Source organism: Prionailurus viverrinus, chromosome D1 (assembly GCF_022837055.1).
Source record: "Prionailurus viverrinus isolate Anna chromosome D1, UM_Priviv_1.0, whole genome shotgun sequence".
Classification (NCBI taxonomy): domain Eukaryota; kingdom Metazoa; phylum Chordata; class Mammalia; order Carnivora; family Felidae; genus Prionailurus; species Prionailurus viverrinus.
This window is the reverse complement of record NC_062570.1, coordinates 23340184-23362884: the sequence shown is the minus strand read 5'-3', so window position 1 is coordinate 23362884 and position 22701 is coordinate 23340184. Positions and strand designations below refer to the sequence as shown.

The 22701-nt window shown below is 38.5% G+C and overlaps 1 protein-coding gene across 3 annotated transcripts in view; it reads right to left on the bottom strand.

Annotated features, from left to right (window-relative positions):
* FAM118B (family with sequence similarity 118 member B) overlaps nt 1–22701 on the bottom strand; it is a 48290-nt gene that overhangs the window by 7596 nt on the left and 17993 nt on the right. For all 3 annotated transcript variants that reach the window (XR_007156406.1, XM_047878700.1, XM_047878701.1), the window contains exons 2-5: nt 16869–16961; nt 12286–12538; nt 3212–3439; nt 962–1090 (exon numbers count right to left, since the gene is read on the bottom strand). Coding sequence is in view for 2 of the 3 variants with exons in the window: in XM_047878700.1 (XP_047734656.1) it covers nt 962–1090; nt 3212–3439; nt 12286–12538; nt 16869–16954 (696 nt within the window). In the remaining variant the exon portion in view is untranslated. The remainder of the gene's footprint in view (nt 1–961; nt 1091–3211; nt 3440–12285; nt 12539–16868; nt 16962–22701) is intronic.

Here is a 22701-nt window from a genome sequence, read left to right as displayed (position 1 = left end):
TTCTGGATCATATTTTCTTTTTTTGCTTTACAAACTAAACCATGGATCACCAGAGAAGATCACTCCATCACCAGATTTGCTCAAAAAAAGCTAAGATACTTAGAACATCAACATGTGTGTATATGTACATATATGTATATATACGTACATATAAAAACATCAGAAATGATTCTGCTTATGGATCACTCAATGTCAATGATGGATGCAATTAAAACCAACGTCAGGGAAAGAGTGGAAAAGAGGAAAGGTGGAAAAGAGTCCCTTGTGCTTTTCCTGGTCTTTCTTTTGCTGCATCATGCAAAGATACTATCATCCAGCCCTGAAAACAGCCAGTATATACCAGTCTCAGAGTTGGAGAGTTGGGGGCCAGTGAATTTTCCCCACATATCCCTGGCCAGAGAGTGTTTCTGGTGTTCACACATACATATAAACAAGTCTAAAATTTGTGTCCCCAAAAAGCAACAAGCTTTTCCACAAAGCTTTTTTATCACGCTAATTTTTTTCAATTTTTGCACTGAGCAGTGTGAATAAGTGTGTTACTTCAATATAAGCCCATCCCTGTTCACACACAGTCTCTTAGAATGTATGTTCTAGGAGTGATTGGTCAGCAAAAAGGTACATAAATTGTTTTTGGCAGAGAGAGGGTTATTAATACTATAACAAACCAAAGGATGAAGAAGGGTAATAATGTATTCTTTGTATGCAAGGATGATGCCAATGACAGAGTGCCATCTGCTGGCTGTCAATCAGGAATAAAGTAAAACCCTATGGCTTGATACCTGAAGAGACGTTCCAAAATTCCTAAGATGGCCTGCACAACCACAAGCTAAGAAGCACAGAAAGAATGTCTGAACTTCCAGTTTTAACTCATAGGGAAAATGTCATCCCATGAAGACCAACAGTATATTTAGAGGTTTCCCAGGAAGGCCTTCTTGAGACCAGCAAGATCAGCACTACTCACCATAACTTCAGTGTTCCTGAGCACATTCTGATACCCTGCTGGGTGCAGAACAATGCCACTAGGATTGGTGTAGACTCCATGGATGTGTAAGACGCTCAGCTTCCGCTTCTCCTGAGCCCACTCTAGAACCTATATAACACAAATATAGCTCAACCAGGTCGGCAGGGCTGAGCACCTGCTTAAAGGTCCCCATGGGTAAGAGACTGTTTTTATGGATCAGGCTGCTGACATAACTCTTTACATCACAGGGCAAGAACGCAAAACCCAATGTGGCCTCAGTTTCCATTTGAGGTGTGGCTGTTAGGACTGATAGAAGCACGTCTGGCAATTTCTCTTTGAAAGTAGCCATCAAAAATTAGGTATTACTTATCATCAGTTGCAGAAATGACGGGGCTCTTACCACTGGTGATATACATGACAGCTATGGATGACTGTTTCAGTAATGATCCCTAAGATATCAAGCCTCCTTGTATCCAGGCCCTGTGTAGTCCCTTTTCGCACTTACTCCAGGCTTGGCCACTGGCCTGCTTCAGCCAACGTGGCGTTAGCAAACACAATGCATGCAGCAACTTGAGAAATGTTGGTGTGAGTCTCCTTTCTCTTTTGCTGCTTTTGGAACCCAGCTACCGTGTGAAGCAGCCTTGGCTAGCCCGCTAGAGATGTGTGGCCCAGCCACTGCCTGTACCACCAGACATGGAAACAAGGGCCACCTGACACCACCCAGACTTAGTCTAGCCCTCGGATGACTGCAACCATGTGGGGAACCGGTAAAACCAGCAGGACTGCCAAACTGAGCCTCTAAGCCCAGCTCAGATCACTCATTCACATTATCATGGGCAAATAAAATGTTTGAAGCTCCAGCGTTTAGGGTGGTTTCTTGTGCAGCTGATAAGCAACACAAGAATCACTTCGGTCTCGCCTGAGTTACCTAAAAGGTTACCAATGAAGAACAGTCACTTAGGGACAATGATAACAATAGCCACCTGGATGCCATGGTTCCATTTACTCAAGACCCTGAGAAAGCATAATTTTATTCTCTTAACATTCTACAGAAATTAGGTATGGGTTAGGAAAAATAGTAAACAGGCGGACAGATACTGAATCTGAATATCACTAGGCCCCATTCTGACTACCAGTCAATGGCTTTAACCACTAGACTTCAATATGGCCCTCGTGTGAACTAAAAATACAAAGCAAAGCTTGAGGTTCCAAGATTTAAAAGAGAAAGAAAATAGCAAGTCTGATACTAGCCTTAACACTTGATTTCCTTTCAAAACCTGACTTCAAGGTCAGCAAAATCACAAGAAATCTCAAGAATGATATTGTAGCTACTTCTCTGGCAGAGACAGTGTACTGGGACAATGAATGCCAGTGGGTGAAACACTTTTCTATCCAAACTCTAGTTATTTGGGCTCTAGGTTGGACACAAAGACAGGTTCCTTGGAAAACAAAGTGTAGAAGGAAAATTACAAAAATACAAAGCAGGGCACATGAAACCTGGTGGCATTTTACAACCTGGTTTTTTCTTTCTTTTTCTTCTTCTTCTTCTTTGATCATGTCTCTGACATCTTTTTATGGCGATAAAAATATTTTCCCTTTCATGGCTTCACCGTATTTCATCAATTAGGTAAATGTTGGTGTATCTACAGAATCTCCTATTGGTGCTAGAGTTCAAATTACAAATTCAAGTGACCAGTCTAAGAAAAAAGCCTCATCTTATTAGTTGACCTAGATCAACATAGTATCATGGTAAATGGCTTGGGTACAGTATGAACTATATTAATAATAATAAAAAAAAAAAAAAGGCTCTCAAGGTTTCCACTGAACATTAACTTTAACCCAGCTATCACTTTGCTTGAAAGTTGCTCTCCAGACATCATAAAGTAGTTTTCACACATTTCCAATGTCATGAAGAATATATCCTAAGATATCTAAATCAGTATTACACTCACCTGATGTTCACAAACGTTAAAGAGATCTTACAGTTCTAATGACTTTTTATAACCTTGCTTTGAAATTTGGTGAAACTGTCAAAACTCACAGAACTGAACACTTTTAAGGTCTGTGCATTTTACTTCATGTTGATTTTATCTCAAAAACCAAAAAAAATAAAAATCCAACCAAAGACAAGAATCTTCCTTTCTACCTTGACATAAATACCGGTAAATGTATAATATACCAACTAGAAAATAGTTTTTCTGAAGACACAACCCATTAGCCCAAAGAAGAGAGTAATCCTTTACTTTTTACCTTTTTCTCATCAGTAAGGTCAAGGGATTCGAGTTGTTTTCCCTGATCAGCTGCATACAGTTCCAGGAGATTATCAAAATTTGTAGTTAATACGAGGGCTCCATTTTCCATCAGGTGGAGAACTGACTGAAGGAGTTGTTTTCCAGAATCTTCCATCTTTGACTCCAAGTCATCAAATACTTCATATAAACAGTCTTTGAAAAATGTGGATCGAACATTACTAGTTCTCTGGGGAGGGATTTGAAAGAGAAAAATTAATTCTAGGTGTTTTGGTAGGTCATTTGTTTTAATTACAATTATACAGCAAATTTTTGAAGAGAACACTCTGTACTTAAAATAAGGATAAAATACTGTCTACCTCAAAGAGTTATAAGAAAAATAGGATGATACATGCCAAATGCTTAGCACAATGCCTAGCACATAATAAGTGATCGGTACTATTACATCATATGCAAAAAAAAAGAAGTTCTCTAAATAAGCATTTTCATAGATTAAAAGACAGCTCTAAAATGTGGTTTAGTGTCTCTTTTTCTAATCCTGGGTGCTTTTTACAGATGCTTATAGATTTAAGAAAAACTGCTTACTTTTCTCTCTGCCTGTTTTTTTCCCCTAGCATAATTTAGGAATTCATTTACATATATGCTAGGAAAAATACTTAGGGTATAACAAAGGTTATCAAAATTATGCATTTTGCAACTATTAAAAATACCAAACACTAATGAGTTAAAAAAAACAGACATCCTACTTCTTTACATATGGTTTATCTGAATAAGTGCTTTCCCAGGTTCATTCTGAATGTATGTAAATGTCAAGAACTAATGAGGAACTACAATACAAACCTCAGGTAGGAAGGTGGCTTTATTTTTTGTAATTTTTATTATTTTTTTCATTAAAAAAACTTTTTTTTAATTTTTATTATTTTTGAGAGAGAGAGAGAGAGAGAGAGAGAGAGAGAGAGAGACAAAAAACACGAGTGGGGGAGGGACAGAGAAAAAGGGAGACGGAATCCAAAGCAGGCTCCAGGCTCTCAGCTATCAGCACAGAGCCCAACGCTGGGCTAGAACCCACAAACTGTGAGATCATGACCTGAGCTGAAGTCAGATGCTTAACCAGACACTTAACAGACTGAGCCACCTAGGCGCCCCAGGAAGGTGGCTTTATAACTTGAAAGACAAAGTGGCCCTGGGGCACAGGAATTTCAAATGGGAAGGTAACTATGTAATGTGCTACAACAAATGCCTGATCCCTATCTTGTTCCTGCAATACTATTTCAGTAGATAATATCAGAGCAAGAATTAGTTCATACAGGCGCCAATATTTCCCATTCAAACTCCAAGCAATTGCCATTAGCAGCTAGACAGGTAGATAATGAGCTCCTTCTGCTTTTCCTCAAAGTAGTCCCCCTACCTTCCTGGTTTCCTTTGTGTATCTTTCTAATAGCACAATGCTCAGAGAAAAATCCGTTTCCATGGAACCACATAAGCAGATTCATAAAATACACTTCCATGTGCCAAATTCTTTTCCTAATTTTTCCAGGTATTTTTAAAAACTATCCATTCTTTAAAAATTATACCTACCAAAAAATGGTAAATATTTAAACTGTAGAAAAACTGGAGCACAGGGGTGAAACAGTATCTCTGTATTTGATGGTGAGACACCTTGAAGTTTATCTTGTCTATCAATCACTATTCCATGCTGTATCTACCACTAGACAGGCTTCTCATTCATCAGCGTGCTCAAAGATCCTCTTCTAGGGCTAACTAGATGCTACAGACCATATTTATGTGGCTAAGAATGTGGGTCATGTTTTTCAACTTGTCCATTTTCATTACATAATGGCACTAATAATTACATCACATACTAGCAACCCACAGACAACCAACTGGGGACTCTAACACTTTATCAGAATGAACGATCTGATCAGAAACTGTGAAGAACCTATAATCACACTTACCAAAAATATGATGCCCCTGTAATACCTACCAAAATTACAACCCAATTACCCTACAGTCTTGCAGTTCCATTTCGGGGAATATATCCCACAGATATACTTCAAACAAATGAAATGACATATACAAGATTATCACTGCTCTGTTATCTGTAGTGGTAAAAAACGGGAAACAAGCGAAGTATCCACATGTAGCAGATGGATATGGCCAAGAACCCATATAAAGGAAGCTGGTATGGAAAGATCTCCAGGATATACTGTTAAGTAAAACAAACAAGGTGCAGAACAGTACCTTTAGAACGTACCTGGGGTGCCTGAGTGGCTTAGTTGGTTAAGCACCCAACTTCGGCTCAGGTTATGATCTCATGGTTCGTGAGTATGAGCCCCCACATGAGGCTCTGTGCTGACAATGCAGAGCTTGCTTAGGATTCTCTTTCTCTCTCTCTGGCCCCCCTGTGTGCGTGCTCTCTCTCTCTCAAAATAAATAATCTTAAAACAAATCTATTAAAAAAATAAAAAAAGAATGTACCTATTGACATGGGGGATGGAGGAGGTAGTGAGGTAAGAATATTTGCTTGTTTTACAAAGAGGAACACTGGAAGGATGCTCAAAAAGCTAGTAAGAGTGGTGACCTATGGGGGAGGGGTGAATGTGGGAAGAGGAGATAGACAAAGACATGGTGGGAGTGAAGTGTCACAACATAATGTAGACCTTTTTACATCATTTTGATTTCTGCAATGTGCATAATACCTACTCAAAAAAAGCGAAATTAAGTTTCAAATGAAATAAAAACTATAGTGATTTTAAAAACTTCCTTATTGTGCTTTATATCTTCATTTTGTACTCTGATTCATACAAAGTCATATAATAGTATATTCTAGAGCCAGTTAATCATTACGCACACAGATAAAAACACCTGAGTATACAATCAGGTAGGTAATCATGGGTATGGAATAGTTCCTTGCTTCTAAGGAAAGAAATACAAAAGGTTAAAGCCTGGGAATAAATGTTATAGGTCATTTATTTCAGCTATCTCTTAGTTCTATTCCTTTAAGTTATCACATCTTGCATATCAACACCGAGAGGAACGAGAGAGACTTCTGCAGCTGTACTGATTTCCTCAGACTTTAAAACGAACACTTCTCTCCCTGAAAGCATGTGACCCTAGAACTAAGTTTCCCACCAGCAGTCTAAGCAAAGACAAAGGAATGAAAACAAACAAGGAGGTTCCATGGTCCAAAGGAAATGCCAAACTCCCACACAATTTTAAGGACATGTTCTCATTCATTTAAAACAGTGAATTGAATCCAGTGCTACTTCATTTCCTTTTACCCTGTAACTCGCATCTTTCTGATACCAGATACAGTAAGAAACAAAATCCTGACTCTTCCCAACGAAGGTTATGACCATTTATAGTACATTTACTATGTGCCAAACACTTCATATACATTATCTCACTTGTTCTTCACATGAGTTAAGTAGTATTAGCCCAGTTTTTACAGGTGCAAAAATAGATTCTGAGAAGTTCAGTGATTTTCCCAGGGTCCTAGTTCATTTAAATGCCAAGTCTGATTCTGAAACCCAAGTTCTCTGCATTGAATGCACAATGTCACCGCCTTACAAAAAACTGGCCCAGTAGACAGGTCTATTAACCCTGCCATGTTACTGCTGTTAGATTCTTTAAAAAAAAAAAAAAAAGAAAAGAAAAGAAAGAAAGAAAAAAAAAGGACATTTTCAAAACATGTAAAAGTAAAAAGAACATAATGCCCCCTGTAGACCCATCATCCAGTTTCAACAATTACCACACATGGCCCATCTTATTTCATCTAAGCTCCCCTCTACCACACCCCTGCCACCTTCTCCCCTTCGTGGAATTTCTTCTGAAGCGATTCCCAAACATCATTTCATGCAGATACTTCAACAGTTCCCTAAAAGATAAGGACTCCCCTTTACATATAAAACAAAACTGCAATACCACCTATCACACCTAAAAAAAAAAAAGCAGTAATACGAATTCCTTAATATCAAATACCTAGTGTTCAAATTTCCAAGTTTGTGTGTGTGTCTTTTTAAAATTTGGCTTTAAGTTTATTTATTTATTTTGAGAGAGAGAGCACGCATGAGTGAGGGAGGGGCAGAGAGAGGGGAACAGAGGATTCTAAAGCAGACTCTGTGCTGACAGCAGAGAGCCTAATGCGGGGGATTGAACTCAGGAACCATGAGATCATGATCTGAGCCGAAGTCGGACACTTAACCGACTGAGCTTCCCAGGCGCCCCGGTGTATCTTTTTCTTAAAGCCTCTGGGTTGCCTGTTATTTTTTTCTTACATATCCTCTATTAAAGTGGTTTTCAAAATGTGGCCCATGGACCCCATGGATCTCTAAGATCCTTTAATGAGTCTGAAAAGTAAAATTATTTTCATAATAATATTAAGGTGATTTTTGTCTTTTAAACTGTGCTGATATTTGCACTGATGGTACAAAAGCAACGGTGGGTAAAACTGTTGGTGCCTTAGTGTGAATCCAGACAGTGGAACCAAGCTGTGCCAGTGATCACTGTATTCTTCACTACCAAAGACTTACAGTAAGAAAAAAACCTCAGTTTCCCTTAAGAATGCCCTTAACGAAACAGTAAAAATTACTAACTGTATTAAACCTTGCTCCTTGAGCACATGTCTGCTTAAGAGTCTGTGTGAAGCAACAGGAGCTCTGCACAGAGCACAGGTGCTGCAGACTGAAGTATGATGGCTGTCTCCAGGCAAAACACTTGTGTGGCCGAGCTGTAAACTCAACTGGCCACCTGTTCTCATCAAACGTTATTTTTACTTGAATGAATGACACACACACTACAGTTATTCAGATTTGGGTTTCCTCAGGCAATGTTGCAAAAATAAAGTGAGCCTGCCGTTTCGAGGAAAACAACGGAGCATTGCTGCCATGGCTGCCAATGACAAAAGTTGAGCTTTCAAGCAAAAACCAGAATTTTAGAAAATCTTATTCTGCCACCATGAGCTCGACTGCTTCCAGATACCTCTGTGAGGGATGGGTGGTGTCATTAATGGATGCAATTTTGGTGACGCTGTAGTGAAATGTGTCAGTATCTAGAAGATATATATATAACTCAACGAACCAATATTTTCCAAATGACAAATGCACGATATTGCAAAAGGGTGAAAGATGGGGGAAAGATTCATCCTAAATGCAAGATGGCAGGGCACCTGGGTGGCTTAGTCGGTTGAGTGTCTGACTTCGGCTCAGGTCATGATCTCGCGGTCACGGGTTTGAGCCCTGCATCTGGACTCTTTTTTGTCAGCGCAGAGCCCACTTTGGATCTTCTGTCGACCTCTTTCTCTGCCCTTCCCCCGCTCACATTCGTTCTCTCTCTCTCCCAAAAATAAACAATTAAAAAAAATAAATAAATGCAAGATGGATCACGGATTTTAATGCAACAAAATAGGAGAAGTTCAGATTCCATATTCCTATTAATATGGATTTGACTTCAGATTCCCTATTGCTATTAATCTGAAGGAAGGAAGCCACTACTTACCTAGTTTTTAGTGTACTATCAACAATAAATATCTATAATTATCTAAAAAGACTATTAAAATACTTTCTTTTTCAACTACATGTCTGTGAGACCTGATTTTTTCCACATACTTACACCAAAACAACACACACTATAGAACACAGATATGAGACTCCAACTGTTTTTGATTAAGTCAGACCTTAAAGAGATTTGTAGAAGTGTGAAACAATACTATTCTTTTCACTAATTTATTTTTGTTTTGGAAAATAGAATTATTTTTCACAAACATGTTAGTTATGTTAACATGTAATAGGTTTATTGTCACTTTTTTTTAAACTTTGTTATTTTGAAAGAGAGCTTGAGCAAAGGAGAGGTACACAGAGTGGGAGAGAGAGAATCCCAATTAGGCTCCTTACTGTCAGCACAGAGCCCGACGTGGGGCTCAATCCCAGGACTGTGACATTATAACTTGAGCCAAAATCAAGAGTTAGATGCTTAACCAACTGAGCCACCCAGGCGCCCTGGTTTATTGCTATTTTTAAGTTAATTAGTGTTTTAAACATTTCTCAATTTTTTTTTACCGTTTATTTATTTTTGAGAGACAGAGAGAGAGAGCATGAGTGAGTGTGGGGCAGACAGAGAGGGAGACACAGAATCCCAAACAGGCTCTAGGCCCTGAGCTGTCAGCACAGAGCCCGATGCGGGACCCGAACCCACGAACGGTGAGATCATGACCCGAGCTGAAGTCAGATGCTTAATCGACTGAGCCACCCAGGTGCCCCTAAACATTTCTCAATTTTTAATACAGTGAATATTGACAGATATACTTCACAAGAACAAAAGTTGTTTGAGATTCTCAAAAATTTTTAGGCGTATAAAGGAAGTCTTGAGACCAAAAGGTTTGATAATTGCTCCTCTAATGCAACTGACACTAACCCACAACCACACTTTCAGGCTAATAATAAATCTTCATCCAAAGATAATTAGTGACCCCAGTCTGGTACATTTGGTAGGTATACACTTAATGACACTGACTTTAAATCTCATTACTTTCAATCATAATTCATCCAGCTAGCAAAATCATGTTTTCTGTTCTCAGGAGACCATGGTGATGGATTAGAGAAGGCTATGGCCAAGACAATAGAAGGCATGACAACACTACATCCTAGTTGGAAACAGAACTTCTTCATCCACAGACCAATCCTCCTAGTCGGACACAGTACTCTTTTTCCTCATGAGTTCTCTTTCCTTCTTTTTTTTTTCTCCCCCAGAAAGATAACATTTTTTAAATTAATTAGCTGACACATTTCCAATAACATTTTCCCTTGTATTTTCTGGCTATATACTCTTTAATTGACTCTTTATATGACAGTATTTTGGATTATTTTTTAGACATTAAGAAATTATGTTTTAAGTCTTTCCTCCCTGTTCTCAAGTGTACTTTATCAGATATTAATATAGCCACTCTTTCTATTGATCAGTGTTTGAATCATACCTGTTTTCTATCCTTTTACCTTTATTTCTACAGCTGTGTTGAGATACAATTTTCATGACGTACAATTCACTTATTTGAAGTGTAAATTCAATGATAATTTTTAGATTCACAGATACCGCAACTGTCGCCACAGTCAATGTTAGGACATTTCATCATATCAAAAAGAAACCAGGTACTCTTTAAATATCACCCAGCTGCCCTCCATCCATGCTCCAGCCCTCAACAAGTACTACTATACTTTTTCTAACAGGTTTCCCTATTCTGGACATTCTGTATGAATGGAATCATCTAGTATGGGGTCTTTTGTAAATGGCTCCTACTTAGCATACATTATGCTAAGGTCATTCATGCTGCAGCATGTATCAGTACTGAATTTCCTTTTATTGGCAAGTAGTATTCCATTGTATGAATATGCCACATTTTGATTATTCATTTGACAGCTGACAGACCTCTGGATTACTTCCACCTTTTAGCTATTATGAATAATGCTATCAATGTTTGCTTGTAAGTTTTTGTCTGAACATGTTTTCATTTCTCTTGGGTGTATCCAGAAGTGGAACTGTTGGGTCAGATGGTAGCTCTATATTTAACTGTTTGAGGAACTGCCAGACCGTGTTCCACATTGTCCGCACCATTTCACAAGCCCAGCAGTGCATGAGGATTTCAATTTCTCCACATCCTCGCCAACACTTAATTATCTGACCGTCTGACTCTGGCTGTCCTGGCCCAAGTGAAGTAGCACCTCAGGTGGTTCTGATTTGCACTCTGCTAATGACGTCTCATGTGGAGCCTCTTTTCGTGTGCTTATTGGCCGTTTCCCTTGGAACAATGTCTATTCAAGTCCTTTGCCATTTAAAAATTGAATTATTTGCCTTTTTATTGTTAAGTTATAATACTTCTTTATATATTCTGGATACTACACCTTTAGAAGATACAGGAGTTGCTAATATTTTCTCCCATTCTGGGGGGCTCTCTTTTCACTTTCTTATAGACAGTGGTCGTTGAGCCTAACAGATTTTATGTTTGGTAAAGTGCAGTGTTATCTATCTTTTGTTACTTGTGCTTTTTTGATGTCATGTTTAAAACACTGCTGCCAGATTCAAAGTCATTAAGTTTTAAATCTGTTTTCTTCTAGAGTTTTATAGTTTTACCTCCATATTTAGGTCTTTAATCCATTTTGAGTTCATTTCTGTAAATGGTACCGGACAGAGGTCACATGAGCCCTTTAAAAGCCTATTATTTATTTACATTATTCTAGGTTAGTAACAGTTTATCACAACTAAGGATAAGGAAATGAAAAGAGGACATAAAATATACTAAGTTTCTGAAATGAGTCATGAACCATTTTTCTTCAAAATGTTTCTTTCTCTTCAAAAATATGACTTAGTAAGATTTACAACATGCAAGTTAAAAAATAAATAAACAAAAATGTTAAAACGCACTATATGCTAACTTGGACGTATATTAAAAAATAAATAAAATTAAAAGAAAAGATTTACAACATGCTTTGGCTACTCTATTATTTGCAAATATATAAATATATTAAATGAATCCTGATTTTGAAGGCATGTTGAAGACAATACAAGACAAGGAGGCCCTTATCATTCAGGATCCTGTGAGTCTTCTTTAGCATATGAAAGTCCCCTTGGTAACTTCCCCTAATCTTTACTTCCCCCAACTCCCAAGTAGTATATATATAATCAGTCACCCCTCACGATCCCAGTGCAGCTCTTTAGCCCACAGGTCCTGTCCCCGTGCTTTAATAAAACCACCTTTTTGCACCAAAGATGTCTCAAGAATTCTTTCTTGGCCATTGGCTCCGAACTCTAACATTCCCACATCACTCAGAAACAACAACATCATCATCACCATCATCACCACCATCACGACCACCACACACACACACACACACACACACACGCACGCACACACACACAAATGGGTCAAGATAACTACCCTGAATAGGGTCCATAAACAGACATGTTGTAAAAGAGCAAAATGTTATGCAAATCTATAAACTAGAAATGAGTATTCTTATTACATTTGGCATACGTGCCATGGTTTCAAAAAATATCAAATCCCAGGGTACACAGGAGGGTACTCACAGGAGAGAGTTTCTGGATAAGGTCATGGGCAACATGGACAAGGTTTTTGTCTTCATGGAGACATTTCTGAAATTTTCTGCTTTCCTCATCTTCTAGAAGATCAAAATCAATGGCAGCATCCAGTAAGGCCTGAATTAACCCCTTCCAGGACTTTAGGGCTGGAACCTGAGGGGCAACTGCAGCACTAATGCCTGTTCCGATCACCAGCACGAGCTCCCGGGGCTTCTTAGTTTTTAAGCTTGGAAGCAGCTTCCTGAAAAAGTCAACCAAATGAAGAGGATTGGAACATCCAACAGATAAGGGGAGGCACACGGAAGGACTGTTGAAAATCATGGTTTTCAGCTATCACTTTCATAATTGCAAAGAGGATAAAGTACCAGTTTCTGATACCTCTCCTAAGTATCTTTTTTTTTTAATGTTTGTTTATTTATTTTGAGAGAGAGCGAGGGCACGTGTGCGCGCATGGGGGGGGGGGGGCAGAGAAAGAGGGAGTGAGAGAATCCCAAGCAGGCTCCATGCTGTCAGCACAGAGCTCGACGTGAGGCTTGATCTCAAGAACCGTGAGATCTTGACCCGAGTCAAAGTCAAGACACCTAACCAGCTGAGCCAGGTAGATGCCCCATCCTCTCCTGAGTATCTCAAGCAAAAAGACCAGAATTTTGTGCCAAGACTTGCTGAAAAACCTATTTCAGGAATCGTAAAAGGCACTCTCAAAATCAATTTTCTCCCTCATAGTTTTCTCAACCTAAAAAAACCCACTAACAGTAGGAAAAGATCTGATCACATTACAGCCCAGCTGAGTTTTACTAACTTATATTTTAAACCAACACTGAATTTCAAAAAACATGGACTCCAGACAGAAAAGAAATCCATACAAATTAAATTCCCACTGTTGGCAAATATAAAAGAAGAGATGAAAGAAAGCCAAATTTAAGCTCAGATTTCATACACACTATTAAGATAAAATTGAGAATGAGACAGTCAAATATGGGAACAAATTCCACTTCGGTTTTGTTCTAGATTATCTTGAGGCAAAAAAAAAAAAAAAAAAAAAAAAAAAAAAAAAAAAAAGGAAGGAAGGAAGAAAAAAAAGTAGTTAAGAGAACTGTGAAACACAGGACCTTCACATTACCTAAATAAACAAAGAAAAAAACTATTCAACAGATACGACAAGAAGAGAAAACATTCCTTTCTTATCATGAGAAGCACCACAGAGTTCTGTTTTGAAGAGATAGCAGGGGCACAATTTTTGTGTTTTGCCCCCCCCCTTCAATCTGGAAACTACATTAAAATGTGTTTGAAATATGTTTATTCACTTTAATTTTTGCTAATTTAGCTTTAATTTAGCTAATTTCCAAGAAATTGCCTTTCTCAATCTTTTGTCAAAATAATAAAATAGAAAAAGGATTCGCATTTTGGCATAACGTAAGAAACAGCCTTGGGAAACGTGTTTTGGGAAACCAAACTTTAGAACTGCCTTCCCTATCCCCAACTCCTGCATTCAGTCATTCAACAAATATGAAAAACTTACAAAGTACTAGACATAAGGGTAGGCACTAATGATGTTCCTATGAATAAAATCAAATCCCCAATCTCAAAAGTTTAGTCTATGGGAAAAGACTTGACAATAGATATCAGAAACTGATGATGAAAAATAAGTTTCAGTTCAAGGGAATTAAAATGTTGAAACATAAAAAAATACATACAGAAAATTTCTAGAAGGGTTCACAAGAACGGTTAATAGTGGTTAGCTCTGGGGATTGGGGAGAACAATGATTTTTACTTCTCACTTGATTGTGCTGTATGACTTGAACTTTTTACCTCATCCATTATAGGTCTGAGGTGTAATTTTGCCTCACTTTTCGTTTCTGATTCTTCCTAAAACCACTAAGTAATTATAAAGTAATTTTTTTAGAAGGCATAAGTTCATAAAAAACAGAATAGGAAAAGATGACAGCAGACAACACAGGCCCACAAAATTTTAGAAGTTGTAAGGTAAGAGCTGATTCCCTCGACAGAACCTTGGGAATGTTCAAATAAGTCTGAAGGTAGAGGGGCAGGTGGGGCCAAGATAAGAGAAGTCACTGCAAGGCTGTCTTAGAAGCAGTTAGAATTCTAAGACTGGAGCCTTGCTCTCCAGAGAGGCTGAGTATTTGAGAACACTGTGCACAGCTTGGGGAAGGAGATTAAGTAAAAGTCAGTATATGAAATGCAAGACTCTCCTTTGCCCCCTTCTCCCAGAGGAAGACTCTCAGACACTGGCAGTGAACCTTATACCTGCACGCTATTCCCATCCACTCATCTTCTTTTGGGGATAACAGCCAGCATGAGAGAAAAGACCCACAGGTTCTGACAGGCGGCGATTCCTCAGCTCCAGAACCATGCTTGACACCCCCAATGAAGCACGAGAGACCAAGTCCTTTACACACACACATTCTCCAACTGGCTCTTTAGCGTCTTCTCTTAAATATGAGCAGACAAAGAAAGGTCACCTTACATTTGAACAAAGCCCCCAATGTGAGAGTTACATCTAAACAAACTAGTACCTAGAAAGAAAACCTGCAGGAAACAAGGGACAATACCAGAGAAAGAAGAAAAACTGAAAACAGTTATCTCCATAAATTTAAAAAAAAAAAAAAAAAGGCATCTATGAAACATGAACATTAGAAGGCTGTATGGGGCACCTGGGTGGCTTGGTCGGTTAAGTGTCAGACTTCTGCTCAGGTCACGATCTCACGGTTGTGGGTTCGAGGCCCGCATTGGGCTGTGCTGACAGCTCAGAGCCTGGAACCTGCTTCAGATTCTGTGTCTCCCTCTCTCTCTTCCCCTCCCCCCCCCAGAACTAGCTCGCGTTCTGTCTCACTCTGTCTCTCAAAAATAAATAAACATGAAACAAACAAACAAAGAATGCTATAAAAGGGGTGGGCATGGGGCACCTGGGCAGCTTGCTCAGTTAAGCATCGGACTACTGATTTTGGCTCAGGTCATGATCTTGCAGTTCTTATGTTCAAGCCCTGCATCTGGCTCTGCGCTGACAGTGCAGAGCCTGCTTGGTATTCTTTCTCTCTCCCTGCCCTTCCTCTGCTCTTTCTCTCTCAAAATAAATAAATAAACTTAAGAAAAAAAGGAGGGGGGTGAGCAAACAAAAAGATTTCTTGGAAATTAAAAATATAACAAATAAAAAATTCGTAAGGTTGGAAGAAAACAAAATTACTTGAGACAGCAGAATGATAAAAACAAAAGCAATAGAAAAATATAAAAAAACTAGAGTCCTACTCCAGAAGGTCCAATATCTGAATACCAAGAGTTCTACAAAGACACAATACAGAAAAAACTGTAAAGGAAATTATCAAATAAAAAAATTTTTCAAAAATGAATTATCAGTAGACAGCTCTGAAGAGCCACCTGATGTCTAGACTCATATGAAGGTACATCTCCATGAAATTTCAGGTTGCTGAGAATAAAATAACTATCCTTACAAGCTTCCAATGAGAAAAGAAGAGGCCACATGACACAAATGACTGGGAATCAGCACAGAGTCCCTATTTTGGCAGAAGACTTAGCTGCTAGCAGAGAATGAGCAGTAACTTCAGAACTCTAAGGAAAATGACTTCCTCCCTAAAATTCTACACTCAGCCAAATCATCATATCAATGTACAAATATGATAAAGACATTTGCAAATGTCTCCAAAAACCCTTCTCATGTGAATCCTTACTAAGGAAGCTAATGAAAATAGTTTTCAGCAAAATGAAGGACCACACCAAAAAGGTGACATGGTATCTAGGAAACAGAGGCTCCAATACAGGAGAGATGTAAGAGGAATCCTTGAGGTCATGGGGAAGGAAAATGGCAAATATCAGCCATTTTCAGCAGGCCTGGAAAACTATCCTCAGCAGAATATGGTCCAAAAGGAAAACCCCACGAAACAATTTAAACTAGTAAATTACTGATGAGTGTCAGCATATCTAAGAGATTTACTCTTCTGTCACCTGTATGATAGGTACATAGAAAACAAAGCAAACCAAAAAAAAAAAAAAAAGAGAGAGAGAGAGAGACAATCTTTAATAACTTGGAGGAAAAAATGGACAAAAAAGTGTAATTTCAAAACACGATTAAGCTCACCTATGAACTATTTATACAGTCATGTAATGTAACTATTAAAAACTGACTTAACCAAAAATTATGATATAAAACACACTGGGGAGGGGGGCAACATGTGAGGAAAGGCTCCAGAAGAGCAAGCCTAATCCTCATCTTTCTTAACTGGAAATAGATAAAACCAAAACACTAAAAAACAGCAGTACATACAAAGTATTTAAAAATATGAATGGAAATATTAAAGAAATCAATTAAAAGGCTGCAGGTGATTATCTCTATAGAGGGACAAGGCATTATAAGCTTTCAGGTACTGACTTTAAAATTATGTACATTTATGACCTGGATAAAAATAAAAATTGAATCCAAAATGAAAATAATTTAATTTTTATATGAAGACCAATATTAACTTCTGAAAACAACTGGGATGTGGGGCAAGTCTGTTTGGTAATTTACTGTATTCCTCAGAGTCCCTTCCCTTGTTTACCTGGGCTTTTTGGTGGGGGGTGCGCCATCACTGAAGAATCCAAGAATCTTGTCTATATCAGAGGCCTGGCTCCCTGTAGAAGCCATCCAGTTTCTAAAATAGATTAAACACCACAGACCACAATTAGATCTGTAATATATACCATTCAAAATAGCATATACATTAAACAGTTTTAATGAGCTGTATACCCTAAAGGTGCTCTAGAGATATCCCCTGCTTAAGAGAAATCCACTAATTAATGAGCATCCCAAACTTCAGGAACTCAATTCATCTTGAAATTATGACTGGTGCTCCATACTGTCATCTTGTTTGTGTTCCTGAAGGCTCCCCTGCAACCCCTCCCACCACCCTGCAAAAACAAAACAAAAACCTGTGTCAATTCATGTCAATTGCTGGCCATCACTTTGTGGAGCCTAAGAAATACCTGTTATTCTCCCATGAGATAGGCTTTGGAAGACTTAGGGGATTAAAAACAACACATGGATAAGTGTGCTAATAGCCCCCAATTATCTACTTACTACTATCAGCTAAAGAAATTACTGGGTCAAGAATAGAACAATCAACACTAATTTGCTGATTGTTAGACATTCCTTGTTGCTGAACAAGTGTGTCCTGGCAGGCAGTGAGGCATGTCTCCCGAGCTCAACAGTGTGGACTCTGAGACACGGTGATAAATGGGAAAGGTATGGATTGTCAAGCAAAGATGCATGACAAATGACAGACTGTGCTCAGGTGATGGGATAACTAGCAAAAGAGAATTGCCATGGATTAGAATGAAGATTGTAATGAGAAGTTTTAACTGCTCACAATTTTAGTAAATTTGCTAAATCGAAGGACCAATAATTCTAAAACAGCAGTATTTTAAATAGTGTGTACACACACCCAACAAAAGACAATACACATTACCAGAGTTTTGGGTGCTTTATTATTGCTTCGTTATCGATATTTAGAATTAACTGAATCAATACAAGTTATCTCAAGGTTATCATTTTATAAGAAAGCTTTTTTCTTTATGGAAACATTTTTTTAAAGTTTGCTGAATTAATTTTTCTGGCAAATAGAAGGCTCAGTTCCTCACCCCATATTGCATCACATGTAATGGAATTATCTGATATCATAATCATTAGATAGGAATCTCAAAATCATAAAGTGAGTTAGGAAGCAGACCATCTTTCTAGTCAAATCTTTGATTCCGTTGGTCAGAAAGCTGGGGTTCAGAGAAGACACACAATACTTAACTCTGTAAACTGTCTCTTAATAATCATCTGAGAGATTTGTTAAATGTGTACGTTTTTAAAAGAAAAAAATCTATCAATTGACTTAAAAAAGTGTATGTTCTCAAGATCCAAACCCGAATTACTGAACCAGAATTTCCAGAATCCTCAGGAAATTCTTATGGTGAGGCAAATAGAAAACAACCAAATGAAATGCAAGCAATTTTTCTACAATCCAGCTATTTTGTTAAATGTAAGCATACCAGATGTCATCCTCCCTTCATTTAAATGTACAAATCATTTGTAAAAATAAATAAATAAATGTACAAATCATTTGTTACTCAACACCTTCCCAGTTTACTAAGTTAATCACCATTTAAAATACTGAAATATTTCCATTAAGTTTTAATTTATGTGAAGTCATTTTCTACTCTAAAGTGTAGCCTGGGCTCTAGACTGGAGAAGTGCTTAGAGTTATTAAGTACATTATCCTATTTTAGGGATGAGAAACACTGAAGGACAGAAAGGCTGGGTGCCATAATTCAAACCAAGGCAGTCTGCCTTCCAAGTTCATGCTCTGAACCACTCTATTACAACCTAAAAGTGTCCTCCAAGTTTTAGCAACTCACTTTTTTTTTTTTTTTAAAGTAGGCTTCATGCCCAGGGGAGAGCCCAATGTGGAACTTGAACTCATGACCCTGAGATCAAGACCTGAGCCGAGATCAAGAGTCTGATGCTTAATGGACTGAGCCACCCAGGTGCCCCTGTTTGTTTTTAATTTGCACACCAAAACTATCAAAAAAGGAGATCCCACATTCCAGACAGATTTATACAAAATAATTCTGGGTAATGCTTGATAGCTGCTATATGACCAGGCACTCTGCTGATATAATCATGGCACTCACCTAAATTCAGAAGCTGAATGAAACAGCTTTTTCTGGTGACAGATGCCATTTGTTACGTACCCCCTACCACCACTAATCTACATAGACTGGTCATGTCATTTTCTCCTGGAAAATATGCTAGGCCACTTTCCCTGGATTCTAACAGATGGTAAATTCTTGGTGTCTACACCTGAATACTAAGCTTTCTTTTTTTCTTTACAAAATCAACTATTCTTTTGTTTGTTTAAAAATATTTTTTTCTAACGTTTATTTATTATTTTTGAGAGACAAGAACGTGAGCAGGGAAGGGGCAGATAGAGGGAGACACAGAATCCAAAGCAGGCTCCAGGCTCTGAGCTGTCAGCACAGAGCCCAATGTGGGGCTCAGACCCACGAGCCATTAGATCATGATCTGAGCTGAAGTCGAACGGTTAACCAACTGAGCCACTCAGGTGCCCCAGAGTCAACTATTCTTAAGGTCCATTCTATCTACGTAATTTAAGAGAACTGAATATGGCCAACGGGTCCTAAGAATTGTTACTGCAACATTTTGGGTCCTCTTATTTAGGAACTAAATGAGAAGAAATTCAATATGGCCACATTAGATGTAATCATACACACATCCTGTTTTCTAACAGGATAACATTTTTCCTTCAGGCAAAAGGATGCCTCATACAATCTCACATATACACTCTAGTGGCACTGGAGCATAAACCGTATCCTATTTCTTCTAGAGTACTATTTCAGTAAAAAAACCAAACAAACCCATTTTAGTGTTTACCCTAAACAACATGCAGTTACCCATAAAGAGCTTTCACAGTGATTACGAAAATCTTACAAGGAATTCTTTTTTTTTTTTTTTTAAATGTTTGTTTATTTTTGAGAGTGAGAGAGAAACAGAGAGAGCAAGTGGGGGAGGGTCAGAGACAGAAGGAGACACAGAATCCCAAGGAGGCTCCAGGCTCTGAGCTGTCAGCACAGAGCTCGACCTGGGGCTCGAACTCAAAACTGTGAGATCATGACCTGAGCTGAAGTCAGAAGCTTAATGGACTGAGCCACCCAGGCACCCCGACAAGGAATTCTTAACATGCATCAACTAGTTCACACACTTATGTATGTGATCACTGAGTTTTCATTTTAGGGGGACTTGCTATGTACAACAGAGGGGGGAAAAGCTTTTCTGCCACAAGAAGACAAAGGCAATCACCTGTGGCAGTGTCTTTGTTACTATAATTACTGCTAAAGCCGCTGAAAAATCCTTCAAGGCCGAGAGAGTTCAGCAAAATAAAAGTCAGATATTTGGTAAATGCTGAGGAAAGTAACAGCAACTTCATTAACAATTCTTTAAGGCCTAAGTCTTCACATAGAACACATACACTTTGAAACCCATCAGCTTGGCAAGAAATAGAATGCTTCTATCTCGTGAATGAAAGGGAAAAATCAAGGCGAGCATCCTTGGAAAAATCCATTAAGGAACACAGAAAAAGGACAAGTGGAAAGGGGGCTGAAATTAACTTCATATAAACTAGAGGACTTGTGGATTTGAAAACAGTGAAAAATCGCAGTAGCACTTGCTCTTGGTGCTACAATGACAGCAAAATCTGGTTCCCTGAAGAATGAGAGTGAGGTCTCCCAGCCTGCTTTCTTCACGCTGACCGCGTGGTCTCTCCCCAGGCTTCCAGTGTGTAATCTTCAGCTCAAACAACTGACAGGCCAAAAGGAACTCAGGATAATATATTTTGGTATATGGGCAGACAGAACAAATCAAAAGGAGAGAAAAATTCTAATGATGGCATTTTTGCCTGGAAATAAAAAAATCTACAAATGACTAGCTTGAGGAAGTGGTACATCTCTTGCCTTAAAAGACCAGCTCTGGGGTGCCGGGATGGCTCAGTGGGTTAAGCATCCAATTTAGGTCATGATCTCACAGTTCGTGAGTTTGAGTCCTGCGTCAGGCTCGGTACTGACAGCTCAGAGCCTGGGGCCTTCTTCAGGTTCTGTGTCTCCCTCTCTCTCTGCCCCTCACCCACTCACTCGCTCTCAAAAATAAACAAAATTTAAAAAACTTAAAAAAAATAAAAGACCAGCTGTATTTACAGTAAGCTCTCCCCCATTCTATTAAATATATAAAACCTTGACTAGAATAAAGACTGGCTTATTTCTCTAAACACAGAAAAGGGTTAACTTCAGTTTTTAAGAGAAAAAGATAGTCACCCTCTGACTTGGAAGAAACCAAATCCTTCTAGTTGTGGCTTTTGGACTAATTCCAACACATCTGTTTTTCAGTAACTATGGGGGAGGAATGAAGGAAAAGATATCCAGTATAAAGTACTACAAAAGTAATACAAAAGCAACAAGCTCATTGCCAATTAACAAATTAATTTTACTAAAGTAGTTGATGAATTCAGTTCTATAACATAGATTGCACCCCTTCCTATCAATGTGTAAAACAAACTTTCCATTTCTTCCTAATAACACAGAGAGGTGAAACTGATATATAAGAACTATATGTGAGGACTGGATTCCTCTGTGTACCCCCCAGTCTTGAAGTGTTTCCTCTACCTCTGGTTAACTTAGTTTGCTCTTACTTCTGTATCTAAATTGTATGTGCCTGATATCCTCTATCTTCTGTCACATAAGATCTGTCACACTTATTTCCTGAAAATATGCTTTAATGTAGTCACTGATAAAATGCCAGACTGACACTACTTACTGTTGGTATTTTACCAAGCAATGACCCATATATGAGCAATATGAGAACGACCTCATCAGAGGCAGGGTTTCTGAAAAACTTTAAGGAATTGAGAGGTTTACCCCAAATTCTATGGTCTTTTTATTCAAGTCCTAAAATCAACCACATTGGTATTCCAGGCTCAAGAGCTCAGATGTTATTTGTCTCAGTTATTTTCAATTATAAAACCAAAGTAACACATCACATATATATAAGGAATAAAATTGTTCTTTTTCAATTTTTTAAAAAATTTTATTTTAGAGAGAGCCAGCATGAGTGGCGAGAGCGGCAATGAGAAAGAGAGGGGATCTTAAGCAGCCTCCACACTCAGCACGGAGCCTGATGCAGGGGATCAATCCCACAATCCTGGGATCATGAATGACCTAAGCCAAAATCAAGAGTTGAATGCTCAACTGACTGAGCCACCCAGGTGCCCCCAAAATTGTTTTAAGAAGGAATAGTAAGACACCCAAATTAAAATTTCATTTGAATTAGAAGTTGGTGACTAAAGTTGATGATTTTATCATGCAAAAAATAACTTCCTTCTTTGTCACTGCTTTCTCTCCTGTGAAGCTTCTGAGAAGGTATATCCTGAAAACAAGAACACGTGTTGCTAACAAAGGAGACTTTTTAAAAAATTTTACTTTTGAGAGAGAGACACACAGAGGACACGCAGGGGAGGGGCAGAGAGAGAGGGAGACACAATCTGAAGCAGGCTCCAGGCTCTGAGCTGTCAGCACAGAGCTCCACGCTGGGCTCAAACTCTTGAACTGTGAGATCATGACCTGAGCTGAAGTCAGATGCTTAACCGACTGAGCCACCCAGGCGCCCTGGAAGGAGACTTTTTAATAAAATATTTTCCACGTATCAAATAGTACAATCAGACAATTTCATCACAAATGACACAGACTATTCAAAGAAAATGAGATTAAGTAAATCTTTAAGGGCAAGGTTTTATGTTCTATGGAGTCCTTGAAAACTAAATCTCTCCTCTGAAGACAGTG